Source organism: Balearica regulorum, chromosome 2 (genome assembly GCF_011004875.1).
Source record: "Balearica regulorum gibbericeps isolate bBalReg1 chromosome 2, bBalReg1.pri, whole genome shotgun sequence".
Classification (NCBI taxonomy): domain Eukaryota; kingdom Metazoa; phylum Chordata; class Aves; order Gruiformes; family Gruidae; genus Balearica; species Balearica regulorum.
Genome location: NC_046185.1, coordinates 67,184,166 through 67,210,474, shown reverse-complemented (window position 1 = coordinate 67,210,474; position 26,309 = coordinate 67,184,166). Strand labels below are relative to the sequence as shown.

The 26,309-nt window shown below is 39.0% G+C and overlaps 2 protein-coding genes and 1 long non-coding RNA gene across 12 annotated transcripts in view; 1 reads left to right on the top strand and 2 right to left on the bottom strand.

The window, feature by feature from the left end:
* MSANTD3 (Myb/SANT DNA binding domain containing 3) lies at window positions 1-14,052 on the bottom strand. Of its 6 annotated transcripts, XM_075744620.1 has the most exons (5): window positions 13,420-13,558; window positions 13,008-13,180; window positions 7,653-7,956; window positions 7,511-7,559; window positions 1-6,179 (listed from the first exon to the last, which is right to left on the bottom strand). In XM_075744620.1, exons 3-5 carry the CDS (start codon window positions 7,923-7,925, stop codon window positions 5,770-5,772), a joined length of 732 nt encoding a protein of 243 aa, XP_075600735.1. In that variant the 5' UTR covers window positions 7,926-7,956; window positions 13,008-13,180; window positions 13,420-13,558; the 3' UTR covers window positions 1-5,769. The 6 variants fall into 6 exon arrangements, with proteins under 6 accessions (XP_075600735.1, XP_075600733.1, XP_075600731.1 ...); XM_075744618.1 differs by lacking the exon at window positions 13,420-13,558 and adding an exon at window positions 13,968-14,052 and having other exon boundaries at window positions 7,511-7,956; XM_075744616.1 differs by lacking the exon at window positions 13,420-13,558 and adding an exon at window positions 13,820-13,948 and having other exon boundaries at window positions 7,511-7,956.
* LOC142600418 (uncharacterized) overlaps window positions 13,452-26,309 on the top strand; it is a 26,893-nt gene continuing 14,035 nt past the window's right edge. For 3 of the 5 annotated variants that reach the window (XM_075744598.1, XM_075744597.1, XM_075744603.1), the window contains exons 1-10: window positions 14,168-14,309; window positions 14,978-15,055; window positions 15,965-16,033; window positions 16,503-16,533; window positions 19,533-19,592; window positions 20,003-20,083; window positions 20,766-20,902; window positions 22,745-22,867; window positions 24,438-24,480; window positions 25,656-25,775. In XM_075744598.1, coding sequence (XP_075600713.1) covers window positions 15,005-15,055; window positions 15,965-16,033; window positions 16,503-16,533; window positions 19,533-19,592; window positions 20,003-20,083; window positions 20,766-20,902; window positions 22,745-22,867; window positions 24,438-24,480; window positions 25,656-25,775 — 715 coding nt within the window. In that variant the 5' untranslated portion in view covers window positions 14,168-14,309; window positions 14,978-15,004. Of the gene's footprint in view, window positions 13,590-13,905; window positions 14,038-14,167; window positions 14,310-14,977; window positions 15,056-15,964; window positions 16,034-16,502; window positions 16,534-19,532; window positions 19,593-20,002; window positions 20,084-20,765; window positions 20,903-22,744; window positions 22,868-24,437; window positions 24,481-25,655; window positions 25,776-26,309 lie in introns of those variants that run through there. The other 2 variants (XM_075744599.1, XM_075744602.1) reach the window with 2 other exon arrangements.
* Window positions 22,960-26,309, bottom strand: part of LOC142600419 (uncharacterized) — a 16,512-nt gene continuing 13,162 nt past the window's right edge. The window contains exons 3-4 of the long non-coding RNA XR_012833890.1: window positions 24,395-24,927; window positions 22,960-24,302 (exon numbers count right to left, since the gene is read on the bottom strand). This is a non-coding gene — a long non-coding RNA (uncharacterized LOC142600419). The remainder of the gene's footprint in view (window positions 24,303-24,394; window positions 24,928-26,309) is intronic.

Here is a 26,309-nt window from a genome sequence, read left to right as displayed (position 1 = left end):
TTTTTTTTCTTTTTTCCTTTTATTTTTGTCGTGTGGCTGTTTTGACAGATTGGGAAATCTAGACTAGGATGAATGAGAAGATTTGGCAAAAATACTTCTCGATTCTTTCTGTTAAAGAGGTTTACCATCCAGTGAGATGCATCCACATGCCCTCACGAATTTCACGAATATAACAGTCACAGCCATGCAGTGGACAACATTTTCCTCTTCCTTGCCGTGTAGCCTATGCCATTTGGCAGACTACGTGCTGGACAAATTTCACGTGCCTTTCCATGGTGCATAGCGTGCATGTCTAGATAACGCAGTCTCAGAAAATTGCCGACTAGTTAAGAATGAGATCTAACAACCCTGGTGGGATTCCTACTTGACGCAGTTACTTTTCTTACTGTCAGGCACTTGGAGCTGTGAATGGTACGATAGGTGTCCACAGTCTCAAAGGAAAGAGTAATTAGGGTAGGTGAAGACCATGCGGGGGAATTGTTCAACATATGTTAGTGACAGCGTTACCTCTTGGGACAGCTAAGAACTGTCTTCGCTTCTGATGGACTCTGAAAACCATACCAGTCTTTTTTTTTTTTTTTGCCTTTGAAAGTTTTTAATTTGTTCAGTGTTATTAACAAGACCAATGACGATGTGGGATGCCTTATCTCTTCACCATCAGAACAGTAAAATGTTCAGAGCCACAGCTAGTGCGTTTCTATTTTATTGCTCTTGTTTTAGGCCCAGAAGTTTGCCCACATTTCTATGTGTATCTTCTTTACATAGAAGAGCATCAAGCCATTTCATGTAATACCATGACCAAAAAAAAAAAAAAAAAAAATCTAAGAAGCAAAGTCTCTTGTAAATCAGCAGCAAAGTTAATCTGTGATACCAGCAACAGAGATCACAGCTTGCTTTCACTGTAAAATATATTATTATCCCATTCGTATAGATGGCAGCAAATTGTCAGCTTTCTTTTTATCAAATGTACAGAACTGTCCTCTGTAATGTTTTTTTTTTTAAATTATATTAACAGTCGCTGCATATTATTCTATCATCCATCTTGTTAGTTGGTTTATTTTATTAGCCTAAACGTATTATTTTTGGTACACATTAGTACTTAATTTGCACAGAAACATTTTTGAATACCTAACTAGAGACAAAGTTCAGGAAGAGTGATGATGTGTGAGTTTACAGTCAGCTTTGAGAAGAAACAGAAAAATAATGCGAAAAGACAGGCAATTATGAAAACAACTAAGATGCATTGATCTTTTAAAAGTAGCTTTGAAGAAGTCAGCTCAAAATATGAAATCACAGGACTACTTGTGAGGGACTTTACTAGCCTGGAAAAAATACAATGAAATGTTATTTTAAGATTTACGTGCAATTCCCCTGTCCCCAATTAACAATATATAAATGTGTAGCAGTTTATCATTTAAATGTCATCATGAGAAAAATACCTGAAAATATGATACTGCACAGATGTGGGGTTGTACAGACTGTGACCACAGAGATTCAGAATGAAACTGGAAGCATTATAATGCAAGTGGGGAAGAAGGATGAAGACACATTGTAAAAGCCACTGTAACTACAACCAACAAAAAGAAAAAAAACACCTGCAAAAGATCTGTGAAGCGCCACAGCAGCTGTACCTGCCCTGTAAGGACTCCTTCTCTGAGCACTGGCAGGCCAGGAAGGCTGCGTCTTTCGGCCCTGGCTAAACACATCTCCACAGTGTAGGAAGGAGCATCACAGAGAGGATTTGTAGCAAGCAGCAAGATCCCTCGCTCCTGTCATAGAGCAGCCTGGGCATCAAAAGTAGTATAACAGATTGCAGGGTGGGTTATTTCTCTGTCAAAGTAAGAGCCTCGATTTGAGGAAATATCTGTGAAAATCTTCCACCGAGACTCTTCCACTACCTAGAAAGAAGGAACTTTTATCAGGCAAATGCGAACCTAACCTCTGCAGAACCCCAAGGATTTCTGTAGAATCAGTGCCACTTACACAGCTTCAGCACCCTGCATTAGCTCTGAGCCTGATGAATGACTTTGTAGTCAGACTGTCCTCCCAGAATTACATGGAGCTGGAATGGAGAAAGTGCTTTTCTCTATACAGACCTCTCTCTAGACTAACCTCTCTTCAAAATCCTCAAATACTTTTCCTAGCCTGTGTGCAGAATCCAGAATATATGGGCAGCTGTGTAGAAAAGGCTAACCATGGATTCTGTGGAAGGCGAAGATGATGACTGAGGAGCACTCATCTCATGCTAAAATGTTGTGATATAGGCAATCTGGGCAAGAGAAAGAAAAGAGCAAACCACATAGCTTTGGATGAAATCCACCACTCACATTGCTGGTTAAAAAAAGCAATAGGGGACACAGACATAAGGAGAAAAAAATCAACAAATAAAAAAGATTACACCAGATAACAAGTTAGATGATCTCCAAGGAGAGACAGCACTTGGAAGCAGGCTGGTGTCATTTTTGGGAGCATAAAGGAATTCACCACACCTTGCCTAGACAGTCATAGTTTCTGTTCGTAATAACATAGATGCTGAGAACAATGGCCACTACGTGTCTGGTATACATTTTCTCTTATGGAGTTAAGCAGGAATCATTTTGCCCAGCGTATCTTTAAGTTCGTTCTTGCCGACAACTTGTACAAAAAAACCAGAGAAGAACAGGCATGTTCTTCTTTTTAAAATATTGTTGTATTTTATCTATGAAAAACCTTGGGGAAATGCCTATATAGCTTGGCCAAATGGTTAACAGGAAAACACAATTATGTCAAGGTATCTGAATGATGTAAGGTAGAAAACAGGGAGAGGAACAAATGGACATACTGTCTGAGATGGCTATATTACAGATAAGAAACGTCGAACAAAAGAAAAGATTATTACCAGAGGAAGTAATTGCAAAAAACCCCCCAAAATTGTAAAAGCCACTTTTCTCAAGTCATTTAAACTCCACCGCACCAATCACTTTATAAAAAGCCTTTAGATAGAGAAGCCAAAGCCTGTCAAGGAGACACATTACTTCATCTTGTTGACGTTTTACATTTTTCTGTGTCTATCAATCACCCAACCTTACAGCAACCAACAGTCAACCACAGATAGGAAAGCAAAAGCCTGTGTCACGAGTAAGCCATCTACTACCCATACCACAGAAGAACCTTGTATCATTTGTGTTAGGGGTGACATTCCCATTCTTCCTCTACGCATGCACTGATCATTCTTTCTTTCCTATCTTCATCTTGGTTCTTTCTAATTTTTCTCCTGTGATCTTCTTACTTTTAAATAGAAGCTGAATTAAAAGGCTGTGTTGTTCAGCCTAAAGACTGTAAATTTTGGTCTCAGAATAATATATACCAAAAGCAAGGCATTGCCCATTTAGTGCAGTCTGAAAACATGCGCATTTTAAATTATTATTTAATATAAAAATAAAACATCTTTCATGAGCAATGGTATAACTTTCAGGGGTCAAAATTACCCTTATCTCACAGAGATTCTCCCTGGACTATTTCATACCTTCTCACAGGGCTATCTAGACCTGGATTGTCTCTCCGTTCTTGCTCTCTTCACAGTGCTGAAATTGTCTCCATTTGTCACCTTACCATACATGGTTTCAATTTCATAGTTTCAAATTACTTTCACTTAGAAACAGTGTGAAAGGAATCCCGTCACTGGTTAAGAGAAATGTCCTTCCTATTCTTTTTTCTGGATGGTGCCTGAACAATTGTCATAACTACTCAAATAACTGACTCATCTTCCAGACCACAGAATGCAGCCTCCGAACAAAAAGGTCCTCACTCCTGTTTACTTCTTTCTTTTGCCTCTACTGTTATTATACATCATTGTCCTACCTTCCAATAGTTCTCCATTCAGCAGGAAAAAAAGTGTCCATAATGATATCCTTCTTTGGAAGTCCTATGCTTCCTTCATACAGCCAATTTGTAAGAAAACTGAGTTTGCTGTCAAAAAGATCTGTCTTCAGATTTCATACATGACCTATTTTTTTGATCTTGCAGCAGCTCTGCAATTTTTTTTTTCCTGTCATATAAAATAAATTGCAATAAATCACTCCCACTGCGATTGCTGGTATTAGCACATTGAAGGGATCAATGCACGTACCACAGCGTTAACCACAGTGAGGACTGTGGTTGATCATGGCAGCGCTTGCAAAGATGAATCACCAGCAGGGAAAGCAGTTCAAGAAAAAGAAACACAAAAAAACCCAACCCCAAAACAAAACCAAAAGAAACTCATTCTACCAGAAAGAACATCCAGGGAAGAGATGGGAATGTAACTGGGAATGTATGTTTTGTAACATACTCTATGTTGCTCACTGTATGGACTTGCCCTCATGAATCATGATCTGAAAATACTTTATTGAATAATGGGATACTCAGGCTTTTCAGTGAAAATTTATGGGTTTGTTCATTTTTCTCACTACTTCAAATGATGGTTGTACATCTTCCTGTAAAACAACTTTTCAAATACCAGAAGTTGTTATGAATCTTTGTGGAGTTCTATATTTCACATTGTCTTAACCCTTGTCCCACTAGACTAAATGATTGCCTGGGGAAGGATTAACTTGATTTGTGCTTTCCTACCATCTACTCCTACCCCAAACTCTGTGGGGACCTTCACGTGAATGCTTTCTTACAAATCACATCCATCACCCCTCACTGACAGCAAAGGCAAGAAACACACTACCATAACACACAGGACAGAACAAAACAGAACAGTGCTCCAAGACAGGAATGATTCCCTTGAACTGCTTCCCACCCTATGTGAAGGTAAAGAGGGTGACTCGTAGTCTTTTCTTGCAGCTAGGGAGGCTGAAATACTCCTGCTACGCTTCAAGTATTGCATGGGGAGACAGGGGGAGACTTTGCCAACGGAGTGGCTGGCTCACTACACTTTAAGAGCTTTATGAATTGTTAAAAAGCTCTTGCCTTCTGAAGGACTCCAGGTGAATGGTACACAGTGCTGCAGCAGCATACGACTCTCCTCTTTTGGTATTCTAGTTGAATACAAGATGGGCCTGGAAAAGAAAGGACAAGCACAATGGATTTTGAGAAAGAAGCCACCTTCTTTCCAACTCCTTAAGGGTCCAGGCTCAAACAGTTGGAGGGCCAGTCCACAACCATTCTCTCAATCAGCCAGTCAGCTGGAAAATATTATTGTTCTTCACAAGCAAAGGGCTCAGTTACTATAGTGGTCCTTGTGCTACTTCCTTCATTTTCACTTCTTCTATGAAGAATAAGTTATGAACTATATTAACTAGAGACAAATGGGTTTTTTTCCTAAGCCCCAGTATAACAGTCCAACCAATACCTATCAAACACCTTTTGTCCCAATAGCAGAGAGCAACTACAACCCTTGCCTTCATTCAGGAAATGGTAGATAGGAAGCAATAGAAATAAAAATAAACACTACAACCTGATTTTTAAAGCTGTTAAGTTTTCTTAAAAACACCCAATGTAAGAATACCCGGAGTACATTAAATTTCAAAAGGATGTTAGGGGATTCTGAGAGGGGAAAATATGTTCACATTTTAGAACACTGTGCATGTCTGAAAGTTAAACAAATCAGAACTACCTACAAATGAAAAAAACGGTTTTTGCCTTGGTAGACTCTACCATTGTTTCCCTAAATGTTAAGACTCAAAGTGTGTTCACTATCAGCCAGGCATCTATCCTGTCACTGTACATTCACATTAAAAACCCCTCGTTCCAGTGCGCATTACTTATAAATGTGCTCAGACTGATTCTCTGCTCCTTTCTGTTCTATGGTGAATTAGGAAAGGGTCTGTTAAAGGACGATACAGGCCATTCTTTTGTGATGGTCTGCAGTTTTCTCTCCCAATACATTTTCTTTTTATTTAGCACTTCCATTTTTATCCTGTGTTCCTCTTCAGCCATCTCACACTCTCTTTCTATTTGCTGTATTTTTGCCACGTGAACTTCATTCATTTGGATTAACTGCAGTTGCAAAATTGACATTTGCTGATGATGTTCTTCCTCATGCATCTTTTTCAGAGCACTTTCCTGAGATGCTTTACTTCTGTAGTTCTTGTCTGCTGCTATTCTGACATCAGAACACGAAGGCTCAGGTTGGGAGGTACCTTCACATACTGGGAAATGTACCAGATCTTTCTCTTCATCACAGAGTTCTCTATTTGAGACAACAAATGACTCTGCAAAACATAAGAGGAAAAAGTATTACAGTATTCCCTTCTTCTCCCTCAAGAAACACGAAGTTGTGATAATATAGTTATTGGTGTATACACCTAAAACTTGTGCTTCTGTACCATAGTACAGGAGCCACTACATAATGCAGTTCTATTACAGAATACTAAGGGCATGATGGTCCGAACTGAACCACTTTGGGCTCTGCTGATAGACCTCCATGGCTATAATGGGAGCTCAGAATCCAGAATGTAAATATTTATAAGGGGACACCTAAATTTAGGTGGCTCAGCCTGGAGTTGAACATTTAATGCGGCTGTTTAAGCCAAATTCATATGTGACTTGCAATATTTTTATGAAAGATTTGAGTGTCAGGTGAAGAGCTGCATCAACATCAATACCAAGAGACTGAGGAAATACTAGGAAAAAATACTGCTTACTTCCTTCCTTCTTGCTACAGTATATGCTGTAGGTGCAGTGGCGTATATTTTTAAGAAAAAATTACATTATTCTAACTCTGAGAAGGTTCTACCAATTCTATTGAAATAAGAGAAACTACTCATGGAATAAAATAGTAACCACTGCAAATAAGGGTCTCAAAATACATTCCTTTACAAATCTTGATTACTACTTATGGTAAATACAATTATGAAAGAGACATTGTAAGAATATTATCTAACAATGTAGTTACTGTTCTCTTTTGAGCAAGGACAGTCTTCTATGTAAGATTGTGACAGAATAAAGTTTGCAAGAAACCACTGCAGCCACTCTCCCTTCTGGTTTTGGATTATTCCTTCTGTGTATGCTCGCCAAAGAAAGCAGCATGTAATGCCGAACTTTTTCAAAAAGGTCATTCTCCAATGTGGACTGCAGTGTGAAATATGGCTCTACGTACTCTTTTTAGTTCTTGAAAACAAAGAAGGAAAGACCTACAGGGAACTCTTGCAGCAGACAATTGTGTATCAATTTACTGCTGGTGGTTTTTTTATTTTTTTATTTTTAATGCTCAGACAACCTTTTCCCAGCAAAACAATACTTTATAAAGGATCAAAATAACCTTGGGACTATTCTCTGGAAAGCCAGCATGATAGCTACTGTGATACTTGCCACAAAGTAGCAGATATATCAAAAACGGATGAAAAAAATTTGAGTAAAACCTCAGTTTAACTCCTGGGGGCCTAGGGAAATACACGGAGTCTTGTAATATCATAGCTCTGAAATTACTTTTCTATAACCAGCAGTCACAGCTAAGTGGAAAGATTTAGACTGCTGAAAGCGAATCACTGGCAAAATCACATACAACGCAACAGTACTTGCATCATTACAGTAACATTTATACCTTGACTAGAAGCATCAGGCTGATACTCAGAATCTTCTTCTGGTGGGCTCTGCAAAAAGTACATTTGCTCAGGCATTATGCTGGCAATCTTCTCTTTCCCTATGATGTGAGTATTTATAAGTGGACTAATACTTCTTTTTACCTTCTCCCGCCTTTCATGTGCCATTATCTTTTTTGTCCGTGCCTTGATATTTTCCCAGCATTTCTTTAACTGTTTGAAGTCTCGCAGTGATACGCTGGGCTGTGAATTATACTCATGAGCTAGTGCTTGCCAGGTACGTTGTTTCAGAGCAATAGTTCTTGCATCACTTTTTTTACATTCAAGCACGTATTTGTATTTTTCAACTAATGCAAGCAGCACACTCTTCTCCACTTCTGAGAAGTATTTAGCAGGCTTTATTATTTCGTTTTGCATTTTCTACTGTTTCTCCAAGAAGCCAAAAATCCTAGGAAAAAATTTTTGAAAGAAAAAAAAAAAAAAAAAAAAAAAAAAAAGCACATATTAGAACTGGTTACAGTATCAAGAAACTGTGTTTCAGCAAATAACTCCTAAGCATAGCTTCTGATTCTAATAAACTTCATTTTCTAGAATAGCTTGTGAATAGTTCTAGAGTATGTAAGGAAACATTCAGATAAGAAATAGTATAATTATATGCTGTTTTCTGTTGCCACTTTAGTGGCTACATAGTTACAGAAGAAGTATACCATAACAAGGAGCAGCTGCTTGTCTTTGTTACAATTTATCTTGATACAAAATACTCAGTATTCAATTTACTTAGTAACTTGGTTTTAATAACTTGTTTTCCTAGTCATTGCACTTTGTTACACCCAGAGAGTTCTGGGTAAGCTTCAGGTTTAAGTCTAAAGCCACCTTCAGCAGGTTTGGGCTTTCTTTGGTGCACAAAACACCCTCTTCTGCCCTTAATGACTGCGTATAACTAATTTCTCTCCTCTCCCTACAATATTTGAAAGCTGTATGAGAAATTATAGAAATTATATCTTTTTAAAGACTTCTGTTGGTTTGGTTCTCCCCAGTGCTCAGCCCTCCTTGGCTGACATCTAATAGGCAGCAGGATCCTGACCAAATTACAATACTGAGAAGAAGCAAGGGTTGCAAGACGACATGAATTAATTACGGAAACTAACTGCTCTGAAGGTACAGGTCCTTCGTCCTTTACTGCTGATTCTGCATGTCTGGCACTTCCTTACGCTTGCACTGCTGGGCACTCTCAGGAGCAAATGATCAGGCTAAAAAGACTTTTGGCCTCACTCGAGAGGGCCAATGCTATATATTTGTGCTATGTTAATGACTGCCTCTCTTCTCAAGCCCAGGACTTACGTACACAATAGGAAAAGGGTAGCTGATACCAGGGAATTCTTAGCCATTAAAAAAAAAAAAAAAAGCAGCAGTGTTTCCTTGAATTATTAACACATGACTGCTGCAAAATGTATTGTTTTCTTTAATCTTTCCACACTTCTCTCCCCATTTCCTGCCACTACAACTGTGTAGCCCCAATTACTTTTACATTTTGGGCAGAAACTTCTGGAAATTAAGTAGAAAAATGGGGAACAATGCTGTCTTAGCTCACATTTCTTCTGGTTTTAATCATAAAACTCAGAGATGGAATATATATAATAACTGGTTCATATTCCTAACAGTCTAGGACTCTCCCAAGATGTATTTTCTAGTATTTTGCCCATTGTTTCCACTACTTCCCTCATAACATTACTTGAAGATGCAAGAGATGTCACCATCAGATTTCCTCTTTTCAACATTTTTTTCCTTAACTCCACTGCACTAGCCCTCTCTTTGTACCATTCCTGTAATTCCTGTATTCCAAATGTCTTAATACTTACAGTTATTCTCACCTCTTTCAGTGAAGATAGCCACTTATATTTACAAAGAAAGCTAACAGACAAGCTAATAGCAAAATGAGAAACCAGCTCTGATTGATAGAAGAACAGGAGCTTTCTCAAGTAGCCCACTAAATATAGCAAAACCCAGCAAAACAAAGAGGAGTCGTCAAAGAACAGAGGAGGCAGTAGAACAAAGCCTGGAATAGCAAAACTGAAACAAAGTGAATAGAAATAAGTAACGGTCTGAGCTTAAGTCAGTAGCAGTGGCTAAGTTGTACCCCTACTGAAAAAGAGGCAACAAACACTCAGTTTGTACTTTTCTGTCACTGCTCAACTGGGTAATCACTGGACATGCACTGATTGGACAGCCGGCATCTACGTGGTTCCTGGCTAGTCACGGTTCTGCTGTCTCTTATCAAACACTGGTGTCACGAGGACATGGGAGAGCTGGAGGTTTTACAGCAGACAGGATTTAGGGGTAAAAGGAAAAGATCCATAGGAAACCAGGCTTCACTAATTCTGCTGCTTGCAGAACAGCTTTTTTATTTTGGAAGAAAGAAAAAGGTGGAAGAAGGAAGAGAGCTGGGTGGCTGAGAAAGACAGTTCCTTGACCCAACACTTCCTTCATTACATTATATCAAGTTACTTATTACTTTCTGGGAAAACTTAGTCACCCCATGTGTTGGTGACAGGAATTCTTAAACACCTATAATCCCACAGACCAAGTGTATGTAAGCAAACTTGGAAGTATCACATACCAATCATTATAATGACTAGGTCTAATAGACAGAGGTCTAATAGACAGAATCTGCTTCAGAAGTTACTTAAATAAATAAATTTTAAAAATAAGCAAAAAGTCAGAAAATGGACATCCTAACAAACAGATACTGAACATTGGCAACTTTACTCCATGAAACAGCTCTCAAGACATGTAAAAGAGACCTATAATGAAACAGACTCTATCTACTAATCTATTTTACTTATGTACTTATTGTATCATTCCAAATCATTGAGCTGCTTTGGACAGCTGCTGAAATGAAATTCTTGGGACTAAATATTGATGCCTCAACCTGTCTTAGCCTCAGTTTCACCAAGAAACAGGGTGAAAAGCAGTCCCACCAGCAAGTCATATGGTTCAATAGCTTATGACTCTGAAAAAACAGAATCAGAGACTCCATCTGATCAGAAATGGCTGATTCTGCCTTCCACTGATGCATGTAAATCTTATTTCTAGCTTTGAAAAGGTGTGAGAATCTCTGATCAAAAATCATGACATGTTTTCGTATAGAAAATCCCTTTCTAATTTGAAAAACAATGGATTTGCAAGAACTTTGGAGACCAAGTTCAAAAAGTTAAACAATGATACCGGGACTTCTGGATTCCAGGTGCTAAATATTAAGTTACACAGACTGGCAGAGATCAACTGATATCAGTAACTATCTAAAACATTTCCAGATATGACTTCATATATATTAACAACCTATGTACTAGGATAAAAGATCATCTTTCATAGATGGAGCCACAGCAAACCCTTAAGTATCACTTTCATACAGCACTACAATTTATTACTATTATTTTTTACTGTGGTAGCATCTGAGATCCCCAGTCATAAGCTCAAACACTGTACATTTAAGAACAGAAATGTAGGTCCTACCCTGAGAAGGATACAATATATTAGTCTTCCCTGTCCCCATACAAATGTCTAACTATTTTTTCCTATGCATACACACTGTACTTGTGTCCTTTCCAAGAAAAAGCCAGGATTATGATCTAGGATGCATAAAAGAACTCAAGAACTGGTGAAAGTAGTTTAATGCACTTACTACACAGAAGAAAAGAGTTCTTGAAGATTCTTTTCAAGCTCTTACATGCTTAACATGCTTGCTTCAATATATTAAAGCTCATTTTCAATTGGGTGAACAGAAAGCATTCTGAGATGCCCTAGAACTTAGAATACTGAGAAGTTGCAGCAAAACACTCTTTTCCTCTCTGCTTTTTCTTTATGCATATCAATCACCTTCTGGCAGCCTACTGGCTCCTCCGCGGAATGAGAGAAAGGACTCTCACGAGCCCGAACAATTTCCATTTCAAGGCTAAAAGATCCTTCCAGGACACATGCCCAGGATATAATTTAGCATGTAGGAATCTGTACTGAACTGGAAGGAGTTCGCCATGTATAACTCATACAGTAGAGAGGATTAATTTGGGAATGTGTAGGCACACGAGGACAGTTGCACAGTACATTCTAAGAAACAAAGAATGGAAGGCTTCTCCCACTCTTACCAGGTGCCCAGGCTCTAAGATGTGTGCAGTAAAGTACTTTATCCTAAATATCTTGTCCTGGCATTGCTCAATTCATAACTTGCCTTAAAAACAAATCAGTGTCCTAAGTACTTGTCCTACCTTTATCATTTTAAAATAACAAAAATATCTCTCAACTCCTGATTTTTACTTTGAAATGTTGTGTGGCATTCTTCTCTTAAAGGCTGTAAGGGGTGCATTGTGTAATCTTTTTTCAAGATATTCCTCCAGCAGATCACAAGTGAAGAAGTGCACATTTGTTGATAAATATGTATATATGTATTATTTGCTTGCACATACCTAAACATACACACAAAGTCCAACCATTTGCAAAGAAGCCCATTAAAAAAAACCAAACCAAAACAAAAAAAACCCCTTTGGGTTGGTATGTGCAAGTATTTTCAGTCCCTGAAATATTTTTTTTGGCATGAGAAAATGCAAAGAGAAAGTTATGGTGGAAAACTTAACCCAAATGTAAGGTTACCCTAACCAAACCCAAAGAAGATAGTTTGCTAGGAAAATATGGTCACTTAGTGTGAAAATGGAATTAATTTGCCAATGCCCACAGGATTACTACCCAAAATAGTTAAGTACTGAAAAAAAATAAAATTATTTATCCAACTTAAATTGAAGGTGAAGCTTTAAGCATAGTCAGTAATTAACAGCATTGGAAATCAATAACAATTCTGTCCTTTTCATCCAGTATATAAGGGTAAAAGAAAGGCATGGGAATGGAATGACCCAAAGCAGTCACAACAACAGGTTTATATTTCTTTTTAATGACAGAACCAACAGTAAACAGTGTCCTTCTTCCTCAAATGTTAGGTTTTCCTCACAGAGCTTCCATCAGAGTGTTCCAGGCCTGACCCCATCTACCTTGAGACTTGAAATCACTAGGTGATTGGATGCATATTACAAATATGAATGAAATTTATATGGAAATTATGTATAATCAGATTAAAAAAAACCCCAAACAAACCAACAACAAAACCCACCTTTGGATGTCTCCCCCCCCCCCCCCCCCCCATGTTTTAATACACAGAAATAGATATCATGGATCATCCAGCAAATGAACAAAATAATGTATTAGTAAAAAGTCACACTACTTTGCCTAAATTTCTCCTGGCAAATTTTATATACCTATAAACACTTATGTATTTTTTAAATATATATATAATATTACATTATATACGCACACACATAGATATATTTTAAGCGGGTCATCCCGCTACCTATGGAGAGCATCCAAAGCAGTTTGTGCAAAGAAAGGTAATGGACGCAGGTTATTTCGAACGATTGTCTCAAATTCATCAAAAACAGGCATAAACAGGAATCCTACCAGACTCTCCCGCACCCGAACTTCTCAAACATTAACTCGAGCTTGTTTTTATTTCCTCGCTAGCTCCTCTTCTGCTTGAACGAGAAAGGAGAGCAGGTCCCGGCTCGACAAAGACGACCGCTCCACCCAGGGCGGGCATGCAGGCTGCGGCTGAGGCGCGGGTTCAGGGACATCTACGGCGGCAGGAGGAACGGCAAACGGTCACGCTATCACCCAGCGCCCGCCGGGATCGCGCTCTGCGGGGCCGCCGGGGACAACCCCACCCTGCAGCCCCCCCTGGTTTCTCCCTTCTCGTAACAAAGCACCGCCGAGAACCACCGCCGGCTCGGCTCGGCTCGGCTTCCCTCCCCTCCGCTCCGCTCCCCTCCTCCCCCCCCCCCCCGCGCTGGGCCGCCGGGCCTGCCTCCCTCACCTCCTCGCCGGCAGGTCGCCGGCACTCCTTCAGCTCCCCGCAAACCCCGCGCTGGATTTCCGCCTCACCAGAGCACAGGCGACGCGGCACCGGTCTCCCACGGGAGGGCCGGACGGCGGGACCCACCGTGCCGCGGGGAGAAACCGTCCCGGGAGACCCTGAGCCTTCAGGTACGGCGGCGCCACGGCGTGGGGGCTGTTCTGGGGAGCAAACACCCAACTGCCGCCAGGAAGGGGGTGGGCGGCCCTGTCTGCACCTGACGCGGACCCGCGGGCGGAGTTCCCGGGCCGCACATCGATAGCGCGGTACCCCACGTCCCCGGTGCGGAGCGGGAGTAGGAGTCACCGACCCCACCCGCCCGTCCCGGTACAGCGGCAGAAGACGCCAGCTCGGGCTTTACCTCCGACAGCGCCCGGAGGAGCGACGCGTGTGTGCGCCAGCGCCCCCAGCGGCGGCTGGGGGAGGCGAGCTGGTGGGTGCCGCGTTGTTTCCCCGCCGCGTGCCGTCCCCTCCCACCGGCGCCGGGCTCCCGGTCCTCGCCACCGTACCGTCCACCGGTCAGGCCAGGCTCTCGGCGCCCCTTCCGCGCCTCGGCGTGACGCAGTTCCTGCCCGCCTGGTGCGCTGGGGGCTCCGCCGGCGGCGGCGGCGGTGGTTGGGCGCGTAGCGGCGGGCGCGCGAGCGAGCGGCTGGCGGGAGGCGCGCGCGCTGGCTCTCCCTCAGTCCCCTCCCCTCCGCGGTAGCCTGAGGAGGAGAAGGGAGCGGCGGCGGCCGTTCGTCACCCCTCAGGCGGGGTGGTGGGAAGGAGCCGGTCGGGCAGCGGAGAGTGCTGGTGGCTGCTGGGTGCCGGCTCCCGCTGCTTCGCCCGGTGCTGCCCGCTCCTGGGCTGGGGTAAGTTGGGTGCAGCGGCCGCACGGCGGTTTCCCCGGCTCCTTGCCGGAGCAGGTGTCCGTCCGTCAGTCCGTCCCACCCCAACCCGGCCCGGCAGAGCTGGAAGCGTCGGCAAGGCCACTTCCCCGCGTCGTGCGGGGGTGGCTTCGGCGGGCGGCCCAGGGGCCGGGTCGCTTTCTCGGCGCCTCTGTTCGCGTTGGGTTTGTAGCTTCACCACCTCCCCGCCCCGCCGTCGGTCCGGAGTGGGAGCGAGCTTTTCTTCACAAAACCCCGCCGTGTTCCTGTTACAAAGGCACACTTCGGGCTCTGCGTGCCTGGCTCTGGCCGCTGTGTGTCATCTGTCCCAGCCCATGCGCTTATTTCAGTCCCAAGAAAGAAGCTTGAAATAGTTTGGATTAGTTTTGTTTCGGGGTGTGCGTAATTTTCTGGCGGCTTTGTGTCTCCTGAGGGAATCTCTTGGATAAGAATTGTTTCTTTCCACGTTGCACTTTGCTGTCATGTTAAAAGTACGATGATTAGCCTGGAGATTTAAAGGTTGAACGTAACTGAAGATGAGGCACAAATTAAATTTGGAATATGCATGACCCTTAAATAGATGAAACAAGAATATGAATGATTTTGTGAAGCTAGAATAGTAGTTGCAAATTTTTTTTTTGCAATTTGCCTAGAGTTTCTTTATCATCTAAAGATCAAACATGGACCCTGAAGCTGAGATAAAGAAGCAAGTAAACCCTTTCTACTGCAATGTAAGTATTCCTTGCTCAAAATCGTAACTAATACAAAATAATTTTGGTAGAACAAAGTTGTACTAAACCAAGTGTGAATTTTTTTTTCTCTTCAGCAAAATTGATAAATAGCACTGGAGTTTAATTTATTTTGCTGTCTTTGTCATGTTTGACTTGGATGTGTGTCAGGAAACAACTTATTAAAATGAATAACTTTAATAATATTATGTTTCTAAATAAAGACATTCTTTTAAAATGGAAGATTAAACTGCAGCACCTGTTCAGAAAAAAAAATAAAATCCTAATTTATCTGGTTCTCAGGTTTATTGCTGTTGTTTTTAAGCATCTTGGGCTTTTTAGAGGAGGAGAAAATAATTGGTTTGCCTTTGTTCATTCACATGAATTTAAACCTAATCTGCTCCTGTTCTGAACCAGCCCAGGCATAAACCAGCTGTGACTGGAAGACTTCATATGCATGTGAGTGAGGCAGGCCCCAAAGTGATGAGAGGAAGTGTGTTAGTCTGGGTGCTGCACTGGGGACAACTGGCTCATCTCAGACAGGTGTACTGGCTTGTTACAATTACACCTTGCCTCTGTTTCAGACTTGGTTAATACCTTGTGAGGAAGATTTGGATCCATCTTTATTATCCACACAAAAATATGCGATGAGATAGCTGTAGGGTTCTGGAGACATCTGAAGTTTTTATGTGATGTGGAGATTCCTTTTCATTACACTGTATTTGGGTGGTCTTGGAGCCTCATAAAGAAAAATTCTAGAAGCTGCTTTAGTTGTCTTGGGAGGAATAGCACTTTTGTAGAACTTGCCTATACTGACATTTCGATAGCAGATTTGTTTTGGTTTGATATTAGTGGTATTTTTTTCTGTTGGTTCATGTGCAATACTAGAAACACTTCTTCTCTTTAACCTAGATTTGCAAAATCTGGTGCGCTTCTGCATTAAATTTGCAGACTCACTTCCTTGGATTCAAACACAAGACGGTAAGACCAGTTTTTGTATGCACCTTTCATCAGATTTTACAGATTTATCTAGCAATAGAATATGGGTTTCAAATTTAACTTTTAATGTGGTGTTAAACGTGCAATTTCAGACATTTAGCTAGTTTTGTTGCTTTACTATTTTGTTTACTGCAATAAAATAGAACTTAGTTTTGTACATTAGTCCTATCAGAAAATATTGTTACACCTTTGTGTCTCGTATTCTAGATTAGTAAAGACAATGCATGAGAATACATGGCTTTAATAAATGCAGAATGGAATTATTTAAATCATCAACAATCTAGGAAAAAAGATGCATGTGTCTTTCAAGTTTCATGTAATGATCTATTCGCCTGAGATAATCAGTGGTCTTGGTGTTAATCTAACTTATTTTATAAATGATAAAATGTTTGCATTGATATTTTTTGAATCTTAAGTGTCTGTCTTATTGGTTGATGACTTGGTAACTTAGGTTGAAGAAGCATTGAAAGCTCACGGCATTGGTAAGTGCAAGATTTTTTACTTCCTACTCTGTTCTATATACGCACCTTTCTCCCCACCGCAATGTAGTTGTTTATGAAACAAACAAGAAAAACTTTCCCAAGACTTGTGCTCTAAGACCTGTCTTGTGTTCTTTAGTGACCTAACTATCTAATCCTACAGAAAGCAGGCAATAATATGAGCAGGAAGTATGCAAAGTTTATTAAAAAGCACTAGCTACAATACTACAAATCACCTACAATAAAGTTTTGAGAAACCTTAAAGAATTCAAGACCTTAGAGACCTTCAAGATTTAAAATACATTTTAAAACACTATGCTCCTTAAAGAATGTAGAAATAGTTTTTTCTGTATATACTTTGTTTTTTAAAAGAGCATATTAAAAATATCTTAATTAGCTGAAGCAAAGTACTTTTAATAGGTTTACTGTATCATTAAACCTTCCCCAGGTCTTTATGAACTGGTCTGGTTCCAGAAGCAATGAAAGTCTATGTTCGTAATTGTTTTCCTACTTTCGTTTCATGATGCACCAAAATATATTTACAAGTTTCTACAGTGCACTGCTCCTAGAATTTGGTTTGAAAGCTGTGGCCCAAGTTATACATAGTCATTGCACCTACACAGTCTGACAATTTTTGTATGGACTGTAAAGGAAATTTAAGTGATTAAATATTTAGCAGCCGGATGCTGCTGAAATGGATGTCCTGAAATGTTTAGAGGTGAATCGGCAGACAGTCATCATGTGTGGGGATTTTTTTTTTTGGTTGGCTGGGGTTTTTTGTGGGGTTTTTTTTTTTTTAAAGGATTGGTTGGGCACTGAAAACCTTGATGGGTTCTAGTGACCAGAATATGATTCATGTTATTAGAGTCTTTGTAGGTTTATCTTCATAACAGTTTATTTCCTTTCTTTTAACTCTTCTGATCTTTTCATTAAGATCATTTCAGAAGGTTGGTGGTAATGCAGCTGGTATTTAGCAACATCTAATTGGCAGAAATGAGCTGGCAGCTTCGTTAGTTGTCAACACAATATAGTTTGTAACTTAAATACTCAAGAAGGGTTTTCATGAAGGGGGTTCATTTTTTTATCTCTGTAATCAAAGCATGTGTGACTCTGATGCAGTAGTATAGGTTGAAGCCCTCTTCCACCTTTTATATAGGGTTTATTGTAAGCCTTATGCTCAACTTAACAATATCTGATGTTTTAGTAAGAGATTACTTGCAACAGGAGAGTAACAGGGTTGAGGGGCATTTGAGATATGAAAAGATTGAAATTTGCCCTTAGCTGGTGTTGTTTCAGGCACTGCTAACGATTTGTTTATCTATCTATTTATTTCCATGTAGTAAAATGCTGAGCTTTCTGAATTTCTGAAGTCCTATTCTTGTTTTTTCTTGTAGTGAGTGCATTAAGCCTCTATTCAAGGAATGGCAATTGCTTCCTTTTGCATGCTTGGCATTCCACTCCCAAACACACAGAATCTCATCTCATACAGCTGTCTGTCTCTCTCCAGGTTCCTCAATGGCAGATAATGTTATGTGGTCATCTCTATCTTACCTTTCGTAAGGTTCTGCAGCCCCAGCTGTATCACATGCTGTATGTGGATAGAAAAAAAATATTTGATTGGGGAGGGGATAACTGCAGATCTTTTGAAAAAGACAGCAGGGTTATGGGCTGAGTCAAGTACCCTGGCAGGCAGCATGTGGGCCAGCAATCTGAGCACCTCAAGTTCAGTGGATTCAAACTGAATTGTTGTGATGTATTGGATTAAAGTAGCCCTGAAATTTATGGAATGAAGCTTTGTTCATTATAGATGTTAAAGGAGTAGCTGCTGCCTGAGCATTCACACACCATTCATGGTATTGCGCGCGCCCACACACACACTCATTCTTGGACATGCTTCCTCCTTCTTCAGGCTCGACCCTAGGTTTCCTGCAGCAGAGTCTCAGGCATCAGATTTTAGAAAATAATTTAATTGAAAGGTGCAGCAGCAGGATCAGCCCAGGCTGGATGCCTCCAAAGAGAGGGACCCAGAACAAAGAAATCCCAGGGCAATTATACCCTTGGATCCCATACACCCACCCCTCACATGCACTTCATGCGTTGTCCACACGTCCTTTAGTCCAACGGTGATTTTTGGTCTGTGGTATTCTAACATCTAATTGGATTCTTCTTCTGTGTCCAGGCAGGCAGGCTTTTATCTTGTTGACTTGCAATTTCCAGAGTTTTCCCCGAAGGTTGGAGCCTCCTTATCTTCTGGTTTACGCTCCTTGCGCACCTGCCCTTGCTGGTGGAACATGGAGAACTGAAGAGTTCCAGACTTGGAAAAACACTGCTAAGACATTAGTGTGATATCAAAATACTTCCCATACTAAAAGACTAAACACACCACTGTACTAGCTGTTAGGAAAACTACTAGGAGAATTACTGAGAAAAATACTTCTATTGCGGCCTGAAGGCTTCAGCAAACTAGCTACTCATGCTAAGTAAAGCTAAGCAAACAGCACAAATCACACTCTGTTATATTCCTAAGTAATTTATTCTAATTAAAACGTACTTATTTACATTAAGCAACTAATATCCCTCAACAATAGAATAAAAGTTATTTGCACTGCAGTGAATCAGACTTTTCTCTTGTTGCAGGTTGTCTTCTATATAAACTAGATTACAGACATAATTACTTACAATTTAAGCCACTGTTTAATAATTTAATCTTGTGATGAGTGTTTGAACCCATGCTGTGTGCTAACTAGTGGCTTGATTGGTGGTCTTCTCTGCATGCTTCATTGAATTGCCTTACATTAAATAAATTTGTTATTGTTCAGTGTTAATGTTTTTGTCCATTTTTTGCCAAACAAATCTCAAAGCACATTCAAAACTGAACATAACTTATTTTTTCTCATGTCAACAAAAGCTCAAAGAATTTTCATTAAAAAAATCCATTATCATAACAAATTGGTTTCTGTACTTATAATTTTATTTCCATTTCTGGTTTGTTTTTTATTCAGTTAAAACAGCAAGTGGCTCAGGGGAGCAAGTGAAAACAACTGTAAAACTTCCTGATTATGGTAAGAATGTTTAATGCCAAAAAAAAAAAAAGATGTAAAATGTTTTGAGGTACTGTGTTACAAGTGATGTCTAGACCTTAGCAGGTCATTGGGAATTCCTTTCTGTTCATTGTATTTTCCATCTGCAGTAATATTTTGTAATAATATTTGCAAACAAAATGCTATAAAAAGAGTAAAAATAGGATTGGGGGGATAATGTTTCTCAATAACTGACTTAATTTGTGACGTGGGGCCATATATGAGCAGGGATTCACTTGAATGTGAATTTCTCAGCATATTTTCTGTAGGCCAAAGGTTAAACTCAGGAGTTTGTTTCATTTTGGAGGGTCTTTGTGATGTGACATGAGACCATGAAGACTGATTGATAGATGGATGATGTGGAATTACATAAAATTGATTTTATCTTACAGTGCAAACTGAGCCGGAGAGGTTTCATGGGCAGACCTTGGAAGAACAGCTTAATACATGTAAAGATTCAGAACCTGCACTTGGTGAGGGCTTATAATACTGTAATTGTTTGTTTGTTTGTGTGATGCTTAGCTGTAGAGTATTGATTAATTTTTTTCAAATGTGAAATTAGGTAATGTGTAATAATATCTTACTATGTTTACACTGAGTACCCAATAGTATGGTATGAAAGTGTCTCATCTTAGTGACAAAATCATTGGATTTGGCCTGCAATATCTTTTATTAGGGTAGATACCACATGTTGAGAATATTCTCTAGAAACAATCTAAGGTGATGTGACAGAAATGAACTTTGACTTAAATGATTGTTACTATTCTTTGCAATTTAACTGCCCATCTTGTGGAGGAAAGGGAGAGTGAAGTGGACAGAAAAAACCCCTGCAAGGGCATGTATTAAAATACATTCCCTTCTAAATAGTTACAAAAGAATTGTTGCTATTGTTTTTTAAGATGATTTAAAAAAATAAAATTGTCAAGTCCCACGTGGTAAACATAAGGCATCTTAAAAAAGTTCAGTTTTGTACCTTTGGTGTTGAGGCAAGTCTAGACACCCAAAATATAAAATAACTGATGGTTCTAAAAAAATATTGATTCATGTGTTTGGCATGCAGTAGTAATCACTTCTTTTAATGTCTCTTTTGTAACTAGCACTGATTATTTGTTTCAGCAAACATTAAATTTCCTAACTTTTTTCTTATCAATACAGGACTTAATTATATAATTGAATACCGATCAAAAGACAATTTCCCTTTTCTCTATGAATGTCAGCTGTGCCACTGTAAAACAGGACTGAGTAACATGTTCATGCATGTTTGTGGTTCCAAGCATAGACTGGCATACCTGGTAAGTTTTTAGAGTACAGGTACTGGTTGGTTTTTTATGTAATGATTTAAGTAGAGAATTTGCTAGTCAGATTATGATTTTAAAAAAAATAAATTACAGTGTTACCTAAGCTCTTATGAAAATGTGTGTGTTTGTATCATGACCATGCAATTGTGATAAATGGATTTAAAATTCTTCTCAACAATAAGGTGTATGCATGTCCATTGCTGACACTGAGTTTTTAGTTTATTCTGGTTTGGTTGACCAGTAATGCCAATAATGAAATCTACAGCTAAAATTGACTAGAAGTAGGTTTTAGACGTACTTCAATTTTGTATTATCTTAAAGAACTGGATCAATGAAGAAATTGTTCCATCTTTCAGATGCTTTAGATTAAAAGGAACATAATTATAAATGAACATGATATGTATTGGGTAGAGGCTGTGACTCGGAATCGGAAAAAACCCCATGTTTTATTCCCAGTTTTGTGGCTGGATAAGCCATGTAAGTTCTGTGCCTGTTTTATGGAAATTTGCAAAGGTTCATGTCGACCTGCAAATGATTAAATACATTATTTTTTTTCAGTATGTTTAGAGAAATGAGGCTGTCCAGTCTTTGGGTGGTTACTTGAATATATTTGTTTAAGATGGGCTTTATCAAAACTGAAAAAGCAATATTCTGAAAAGTATTTTGATACTTTCCATAAAATATCTGCTCAAAGTTGGTACTATATCCCACATATCCTTAAAGTCACAGAAAGTTGGGTTTATATAGCATTTTGAGTGAGTTTTAGAGCTAATGTTGTTATTTGGTATACTGTGATGGATCTGCAATGATGTCCTTTGTAAATGTCATGCTGGTCATTAATTCAGATGTATATGCTGAGTTTTGATGTTCTCAGCTCTTATATTTCTTGTTTAATTTGAATTGTTTCCTGCAATTTTGAATCTTATGCTCATTAACTGCATCTCTGCTATATTCTTCAATACTATAAAATATAACAATTCAACAAGGAAAACTTTTAAGTCACTCACCTGGGATGGATTAACCCTAGGCAGTGGGAAAGGCAGGAGACTGAATGGCTGGAATTTGCTCTGCTGAAAAGGAGTTAGGGGTCCTGGTGGATAACAAGCTAAAGATAAGTAGTGTACCTTGGCATCAATGAAGGGTAACAGCTGTACTAACAAGGGTGTAGCCAGTAGATCAAGGGAAGTGATTATTCCCCTGTTCTTGATACTTGTTAGGCCATATCTAGAATATTGTGTCCAGTTTTGTGCTACTGCAGACAAGAAAGCTGTTGGTGAAATTGAGGAAGTCTGGTGGAGAGCTGCCAAGATGGTCAGGGGGCTGAAGCACTTGCAATATGAGGAGAGGCTAAGGTAATTGGGCTTGTTCAAGCTGGAGAAGTAGTGTCAGCGGGATCTAATAGTAGCCCTCCAATACCTTGGGGGAAGTTATTAAGAAGGCAGAATCAGGCCTTTTATGGAGGTGCTTGGCAGGAACATAAATTCAAACAGGGGAGTTTCCTGCTTGTCATAAGGAAGAAGTTTATCACTGTGAGAGCGGTCAAACATTGGAGCAGGTTGCCCAGAGAAATGGGGGAAATCTCTGTTTTCAGAGGTTTTTAAGACCCAAGTGGACAGAGCCCTGTGCAACCAGTTCAGTGTCAACCCTGTTTGGAACAGAAGATTTGGCTTCAGTCCTCTAAATTATTCTGTGATTCTATACATCATCATTTTAATAAATCAGCTTTTACAAATACATAGCAGAACTTGTATTCCATGATTATTAGCTGTGCTAGATGTGGAAAGAGTTGCGTAGGATAAAGTGTGACTTCAGGATTTGTGTTTCCTTATTTTCTAGAAACAACATTATCCCGAGATAGCAGAATCTGATGAAGTTAAGGGTAAAGGCTCTGAACTGAACCGAAAAGTTAGGCAAGTTGCATTAACAATTGAGAAGAAGGAAGGAAGAAAACAAATAAAGGTACTTCTCTTTAAGAATTCCAGCAGTTTTATATTTATTATAAAAAATAAAGTAATTTCTGTTATGGTGGGCAGATCTGCTTTGGATGGTAGGAAAATCTTGCTTTTTTAACCTTTATTACAAGTGCTTTTTATTGTCTTAATAATTCTTCCAGGATTATTCTGGACACAGTTTCTCATTGGTCATTCCCATCATAAGTATTTCTCTTGTTTGAAATAACACTCATGGTACCTGAGTCTACAGAAATATGATTCTGGAGTGCACAAATAACACAAAATATCTATATTAATATTTAATCAATTCCCAGCTGTGTGTGTAAAATAACTTGTTTCATTGTTGCTAGGAAACTACCTTTATGACTTTTCTGAATTAGTTTCTGCTTTGTTAGCACCTTGTGGCAATTCTCAGAGGAGACAGGTAAAAATTCTGGTAGTACAGAGGGAAGTGTGAGAATTTGGAGGTGGATATGGGCTTATCAGCAATGCTATGGGATCACAGGAGCACCACAAGCTTAAATTATTGGGGAGCAGCACCTTTAGAAGCATGTTCTTATGAAGATATCTTTATATTGTTTTCTGTTGATGTTTACACCACAATAGTATTTAGAAATATTTACCACCCTTATCTGGGCAGGATATTGGCAAAGTTTCTTCTTGAGGCATACCTTACCACTCTGATTCATGACAAGCTTACTCAAGTGCTTAGTGTTCTTTGTGGTATACATGAAATTTGTTTTCTCCATGAATTTCAATGTCAGCATCCTGCTTGTTAAGCAGTGTTTCTTGGCAAGATCTCTTCCTAATGCTACTTGATGTGCATAGGCTATGTCCGGTTTCAAAGTGGAGTTCACAATGTTACTATGTTTAAGCTCCTTATGCCCTGCCCATCTGAAAAAAGACCTATGTTTCTGTGCAATAATATCACAGCTAGGCTCAGGGATGACAGCCTGTACTGATCCTACTCTTTTTTGATTAAAACAAGTATGGGAATATTGGAAGATCATCTTTCTTCTACACTGAATGCACTAGAAGGGAGAGATTTCAGATCATCAAATTCAATCTGTCTGCATATCCTTCATTTTTAACCTCTCCTTAAAAAGAAAAAAAAAAAAACCCTGACTATTGGCAGCAACTCTATCTTTTGACCTACTTAATTCAAATTTCTTCTTGACTCAAGACAGTATTTTACTTGAGGTTTATGTTCATGGATATAAAAATAATTAATTCCATCTGTATTTTGTAGACTGTTTTTGTTTTTCTAGGAACAGTTTCACTACCTCCATAGCAAATCCATTTTTGATTTAAAGAACTTCTAAATAGAGTGTGCATAACCTGGTTTAATTTTACTGCTATATTTTCTGAAACCACCTATTTGATTTTTTTAGCTCTACTAAAAATTTAATTGTAGTTAAGTAAATGTCTAGGTAACTGACTTACTGACTTTTTGAATATTCATTTAGGGATTTACATGTATGTGTTTAATACATATATTGTTAAAAAAAATAATATGTAACTCTGATGAAAATACCTATAGAACAATTTTATCCACAATAAATGGGTTTTATCTTTAGGTTGTTACAGATGCTCCAATAATGAGGAGGAGATGGCAAGAATGTAAGTGTGCTCAGTGGGATGTAAATTGTACGGTTCTAATTTGGATAAATTGCCTTTGATCTAAATCAGTTTGATTCAAGGGCAAATTGAAAGATTTGGTCAGTAATTGTAGCATGTGCTTATGTTCTAAACTGCATTTAGTACAGTTTATATTGAAAATTTGACGAATGAACAAGTTCTTCCATGGGCAACATAACCAGAGATACCTGTTTTATATGGCTTTGTTCTCTCTCCCTCTCTCCATCCCAGTTCCCCTTGCTCCCCAGGATCCTTCACCTATGATTTATTTATTTTTAAATCTGGTAACTGCCGTAGTTTCTGCAGTGCCAACTATTCACAAGCATTTTGGTGAACTGAGCAAAAGGAGCAGGTTGGAGCTCTATGAGTGTATTTAACTTGTAGTCCAGAAAGCCGGCAGAATTCTTAAAGTGCAGCTGTAGCTCTTATCTGTGGGAGAAAACTTTGTTTTACTAGTCATTGATACTCAAAATTGTAGGAACGTGGTATCTGTGAGACTTCTCCACTCGGTTTAATCTTTCAAAACTCATTGTAGTACAGTGCCATACAAATGGACAGATAGTACAATTGCATGCCCCTTTAGGAAATGGCTAAAAATTGCTATGAGACCCTCATTCTCAGATCTGCATGACAAATAAAGATTTGAATTAAAACTAATGTACTTAATTTTAATGTATATTAGTATGTAAATGATGTCTTGAAATAACTTAATAGAAGTAATAAGAATATTGCTAATCTAGATCATTATAGAAATAGTGTCATACTCTGAAGAGGAAAGATAATCCATTTTGAATCTAGGAAAACGTTTTGAAATAAGTTGAATCCTATTCAAATTATGCTTCTTGACTGTAATCTGTTGGTTAATGTGTCTAATTTTGCATATGGCTATGTGGCATTTGACTATATTTACGATACTTACATCTTTTAAGAAATTTATGTATGTAATCATAACCAGAGTATAAAATATTTAAAATGTTGTTATTAATTTGTAGGTCATATTTAATATGTTGTCACATAATAATGCTTATAAAATTATTCTTAATGTTTGTAACTTATAGTGCACAGAAACAGAGCTAGTTGAAATTGAAGTGCAGTTTTAGAACCCTCCTCTATCAGGATAATGTCCGTTGTGCTACATTTCAAGCATGTTTGTTTAGATCCTAATGCAGATGACAGCCCTTCAAAAGCTAAAGTTCAGCATGTGGATACATCACTTAGTAATGAAGAAAAAACAGATTGTAAAAATAAAGATGGAAAAATGTCAGACCCTATTCAAGGTAAGAGAAAAATGATTTTTTTAATTAATTTTTTTAACTTTAACCAACGCATGAATTACTGTGTATGTGCTTGTTTATCATCTATCGTTACATTCTGCTGTAGAAGGTGAATTTGTGCAGTGTGTGGATGGGTTTGGGATCTGTGGCAGAGGAAAGAATAATCCTAGTGTTTGCGAAGAAAACAGTCCAGTTTTACTTAACATCACTGGATACTTTAGAACAGAAAAAAGGCAAGATTCATAGTTAGAATTTTTTACTATGTGTATTTTTGGGGGAAGGGGCACAGACTCTTTTGGGCATGTAAGCTGTTCTTGGGTGTCAGGGGAAAAAAATAGGAACAGCTGCATGCCAGACTCTTTGTTTAGAGCACAAGAAAAATAAAAAGGAAATAGATTGGATAGATTGGGGTTTTTTTCTGGAACGATATCTAAATTATTTGACCAATGCTTATTGTCTTGAAAACAAAACCAGAATTAAATACAATAATCAGTGAACACCATGTAACTGAAGAAATGTCACAAGTTGCTGGTTGGT